This window comes from Emys orbicularis, chromosome 19, assembly GCF_028017835.1.
Source record: "Emys orbicularis isolate rEmyOrb1 chromosome 19, rEmyOrb1.hap1, whole genome shotgun sequence".
In the NCBI taxonomy this organism is placed as follows: Eukaryota; Metazoa; Chordata; order Testudines; family Emydidae; genus Emys; species Emys orbicularis.
In genome coordinates this window covers 24,287,976-24,293,164 of record NC_088701.1, presented here as the reverse complement: position 1 = coordinate 24,293,164, position 5,189 = coordinate 24,287,976, and the positions used below count along the sequence as shown (strand labels likewise).

General features: G+C 51.6%; 1 protein-coding gene across 1 annotated transcript; it reads right to left on the bottom strand.

Moving 5' to 3' along the window:
• Positions 1–1,839: 1,839 nt before the first annotated feature.
• FIGNL2 (fidgetin like 2) lies at positions 1,840–4,056 on the bottom strand. Its single transcript, XM_065419708.1, has one exon. It carries the CDS (start codon positions 4,054–4,056, stop codon positions 1,840–1,842), a length of 2,217 nt encoding a protein of 738 aa, XP_065275780.1.
• Positions 4,057–5,189: the final 1,133 nt, after the last annotated feature.

The window sequence follows — 5,189 nt, the reverse complement described above, 5'->3', positions numbered from 1 at the left end:
GGTGGGTTTTGAGAGGGCATTGCCTGCAAACAAAGGCCCTGTTCTGGCATGTTGTTCTGCACAGGGCAACATGATACGCCAGCAACACAACTTGCAGGATTGGGCAGTAAGAAATGGGCTGAGATCTACCAAATGGCACTAGTTTAACTTCCGCTGTTTTTTAAAAATGATTTAGTTAAACTGGTGCAAACCTCTTATTTTGGTTTAAAGACAGCTCATTTTGTTTCAGCTTCTGCCAACTCCTAACTTTGGGCTATTCCGAAATATGCCTGGTTTAAACAAAAAGATGAGCATCCACACAGAGGTTTGCACTGGTTTCATTCAATCTGTTTAAAATCTCACTCTTAACTAAACCAGTGCAGCTTTCTCCTGTAGATAAGGCCTTAAACGCACAGTGCAGAAGTCTTTGCAGGTTAAAACTTGGTTCTCTAACGTAGTTTTTCCTGTCCACAAAGGCAAAAATAAACCTTCTTACAACATGGTCAGGTCTTGACCACATGTTAATACGCTTACTTCTACAGCACAGGCAGGGACCTTCGCTAGGCTACGCAAGAAGAGGAAGTGGAGAACACAACAGAGAAACAAGCTTTGCAAACCAAGAAGTTGGGAATGTACCCAGTAGGTTTATCCAAAAAGTGGTACTAGCAACAGCTTTTAAACTACGGCACTAATACTCTCTTTTCCTTTGAAGACACGTTACTCCACCAAACACTACAATAACAATGTTTAAAAAAAATAAAATAAAATTATGGCATAATATATTGTGAAAAGCACCTGAAATACATTCAACTTTCATCTTTGTAACAACTTCAAGTTTTTTTTTTCTTTCTTCTTTCTGTCATCCTTTTTTGGAAGCAAACACATAATGCAGCTTTGTATTGAGTTTGGCAAACTCTTAAGATCTTTTTTTTCCCCTTCCCTTTCTTGAGAAGATAAAAGAGTTTTTAAAAACACATTCGGGTTTGTCTGTTTGTTTTTTCTGAGGTAAATTTTTTCCTGAGTAGTTAAAAAGAAAAAAACAAAAAAATACTACATACATTACAAAAATAAAAATGAGGTCTAGTATATTAAACAATCTACATTTTTTTTACTCCAAAACCTTTCCTCCCTCCTCCCATCTCCCTGTGCCATTTATTTCTAATAATAAATTCCTCACGATGGCTTGAAAAGATGTTGATTTTGGGGGGGAACAAGTCCTTAGTATGGCACAGTTCAGTACAGAAAAATTGCCCAAACTGCCACATCGAACGGGGGCTGGTTTTGTTAAATGATGGCTGAAAAATTTCTATTAGGAACAACAACAACAACAAAAACCAGGTCTCTGTAAATCGACTAGAGAGCTGTCGTATCACGCATGAGAAGGCTAAAACCAAACGCATCTCCACCTGGCTGCATCCTTTATGTTGCTGGTCTCAAAACGGATGAACGGGAAAGTAGACGAATAATAAATAGATTATCCTGAGTTCAGTGAGCGACTACTTCCAAAAACAAAAACAAAAAAACAAAATCAGTCAAGTCCGACATAGAAAAGCCTGTAAAGGAATTTGTTTGTGTTCGGGTCTTTTCTTGGATCAAGTATTTCACCTTCAGAGCTTGGACATAGGAGAAAGACAAAAGACACTGACTGAATTCATGGGCGATCTGTTATTCCATCCTTAGCAGCTGGAGCTAGACCAGAGACTCCAGAGCAACAGATCTTAACAAATACAAAATAATCCCCACGAATCTTCCACTCAGAGGTCAAGCTGGCATACAACCAACACCACCATCAACAAACAAATGCCACTGGAGTCTGAGGCTGAGGGCTTGGCTCCCCCAGCCCACCCCTTCCACGCGCCGTCAGTGCCTGGACCCGTACATTTTGTCCCACTCCATGTACAAGTCCAGCTCCTTCTGGGAGACGGTGGGGCGGACTTTGCAGAAGGCGTTCTCAAAGTCTTTGTAGGAGGTGGGCTGCAGCTGGCCTGGCAGGCTGTGGAGTTTGGTGGGGCCGGCCTGCTGGCACAACTGGATGAGCTCGCTGCCCGAGTAGCTCTCGGTGTGCTGCACGAGGGAGGCCATCTCCCTTTCACTGAGGCAGTAGTTCTGCTGGGCCAAGGTGTGGTGGAGGATCTGCCGCCGGGCGATGCTGTCGGGGGGGGAAATGTAAAACCGCTTGGCGAACCTCCTCTGGGAGGCTTCATCCACATTGCTGGGCCGGGTGGTCGTCCCGATGACGACGACGTTCTGCTCGGCTGAGGTAGCTATGTTGTCCAAGTAGGAAAGCAGCTGAGACTTGAGGCCGCTCGCCTGGGTGGCTTCTTCACCAGCGCAGGCCGTGAGGAGGGACTCCACCTCGGAGATGAGCACCACTGACGGCTGACGGCAGCTGGCCACGAAGAAGACCGTCTGCAGGATCTTCTCGGCCTCGCCCTTCCACTTGGAAAGCAGGGCCGTCCCGCTGAGATTCAGGAAGGTTGAGCCCAGCTGGGTGGAGATGCACCTGCTCAGCAGGGTTTTCCCTGCTCCACGAGGCCCGAACAGCAGGATGGTCCTGGGCGGCCGGCTCTCCCCAGTGTAGGCCCCGGGCCTCAGGATAGGCCACACCAGCTCTTCCTCGATGGCGGCTTTGACCGAGACCTGGCCGGCAATGTCCGTCCACTGGACGGGGGGGCTGCAGTCGACGATTTTGTTGTTCACCAGCTCTAGGATCAGGGGGTCTACGTTTTTCAGCTGCTCTTCCACAGGCTGGCTGCTGAACACCTGCGGCTTGGTCTGCATCCCATGGGCGAAGGCATGGCCCTGCTCACCGCCTGCGCGCTCGCCATTGGCGAGGGGCGGGGTGAACTTCTCAAAGCTCTCCCCGGGCCTCAGAGGGGCTTCCCCGGCGCCGTACGGAGGGGAGACCAGGCCTTTCATGGGCTGGCTGTTGTACTTCCCTACATGCTCCTCCAAGGCCACAGTCGCCGCTGCTCCCGTCGGCCTTTTCCCAGCCTTGAAGGGCAGCTGGGACGTCTCGGTGCTTCGGCTGAAGCTGTTGCCTCCACATTCGCCGTTGTCGGACATCTGGTATGGCGACTCAGGGGTGGACTTTGGTTGCTCATAGCTGTATTTCCTGTACCTGCCCTCAGCTTCGTCCTCCCCCCCGGGGATATCAAAGGCCTTTCGTTTCAGGGAGCCCCCCGAGTCGCTGCTGAGGGGGGGCACCGGGAGGGGGGGCAGGCTGGAGCTCTGGTAGCTATAACCAGGGATGCCTGGGGGCCGGGAGGAGGGAGGCGGCGGGGGGATGGGGGTGGGTGCAGCAATGCCCGAGGGCAGGTAAGAGGCTGACGGGTGCGGAGGGTGGATCCCCCCGTAGCCGGGCTGAGGCGGGTAGCTGCCTGAAGCGTAGTTGTACATGGGACCTGAGGAGCTGTAGCTGGGGACCAGTGCAGAGGAAGGGTGCGTGGGCTGCAGGAGTCCTGAGCTGTGCAGGGTTGACGGGTGGGGAGGGGGAAGTGCTGTAGCGGGCTGGCTGCAGTAGCCCGATGGCAGGTAGGTGCCACTGTAGCCTGAGGTATACTCCTGAGACGAGCCAAGGCCGCTGGAGCCGGTGGCTCCCCCACATGCGTTAGTGGGATAAATGGGGTCGGCGAGGTTGCCCGGGACAACAGGGGAGCTGCCAAGCCCTACAGGCCCGTTTCCTGGGGCAGAAGGAACGACCCCCTTGGAGCCAGACAGTCCATCGTGCATGGCACTCAGGGGGTAGGCACCGTCCGAGCTATGCGACATCGGCCAAGGCTCCACGTCACCTTTCTGCCCGTTGAGCGGCCCAAAGGCGCCATCCCCATAGCTGTTCAGCACCGGCCTCTCGTAGGGCGAGTCCAGCACCCCCGAGTACTTCTCCGCGTACCTCTTGAGGAGGTTGGAGGCCGTCAGCGCGGAGATGTCGTCGTTGGCCCAGGCGTAGTTGAAGCGCTGCCGGCTGCTGTGGTAGAGGTCAGATTTGTGGGCTGGTGAGGAGGTGGTGGAGGAGACATCGAGGTGCTGCTCTGGCCACTGGTTCAGGGGCTGGGCATGTTCTGGTGTCCAGTGCATCTTCAACAGAGCTGGGGACAGGGAAACAGAGGTAGAAAGGGTTAGATATGGCCCTGGAGTAGAGCGGTCCTGCTGAAATGGAGGCAGGTTTAAACGTACGGGGCTCAGCACCCTGCCCTTCTCACTCTGCTAAACGTAAAGAGGGGCCCAGCTACGCGATAGGACTCCATGGGGTGTCTTCAGCACGGAAGAGGCCAAGAACCCCTCACCTAAATAAACTGGCTCGATCTCTAGACGTGCAGAGCAGGCACAACTCCCACTAAAGTTCACAGGAGCTGAGGGCAATTAGCACCTGGGACAAGCAGGCCAGTGGTATTCCAGAGCCTGCCTTCAGGCACTAACGTTTGAATATTTGAGCAAAAGGCTCCGTGAGGTTCATAGAGCCCCCTTTGAGGCTGGGTCGGCTTCTCTTTAGGAGAGTTTCTATGCCCTATGACGGGGGGAGGGGGGAATCTTTTTTTCCCCAAACTGAATCAGCCTTCAAGACAAAAATGTTTAAGTTACACTGGGAAAACATTTAGTGACCCAGGCAGCCCCAATTATAAACATTACCATGTGCCAAACCTGAGATTCGCCCCCTAGTGGTCACATGAACACCGAGACCAGCAGCGTATTTCACTCTAATACTAATAAGTTTGATATCACTCTAATAATAATAAGTCCTTCCAGGCAGCACTTTGTGGTCAAGACAAGACTGCGGAACTGTATAGAACACACTGGATCAGGGCCTAGGAGGAGACATTCGCAGATCTGATGGCTTGGCGTGGATTTCACTCTATTCACACCGATGGGAACCATACACACAATTCCCTGCCTATCACTAATAATCACTGTAGTGCTTTACACTTCTAAGCCACTTTTTATCCGAGAATTTCAAACTATGACCACAAAACCCATCCAACGAATCGTGGATCATTATTATTAGTTCCACTGTAGTAGTGCTTAGAGATCCCAGTCACGCCCAAAGCAAGACTCTGCAGGTACATCACAAAAAGACAGACACTGCCCTCAGAACTCACCTGCTAAGTCAGAGTTAAGGTTGTTGTGACGAAATGTGCATTGACAGAGGATGCAACCCAGATCAGAGCGATGTAGCGTGGTAGTTTAGATTAGCCCTTAGTCTGTTACCCTCG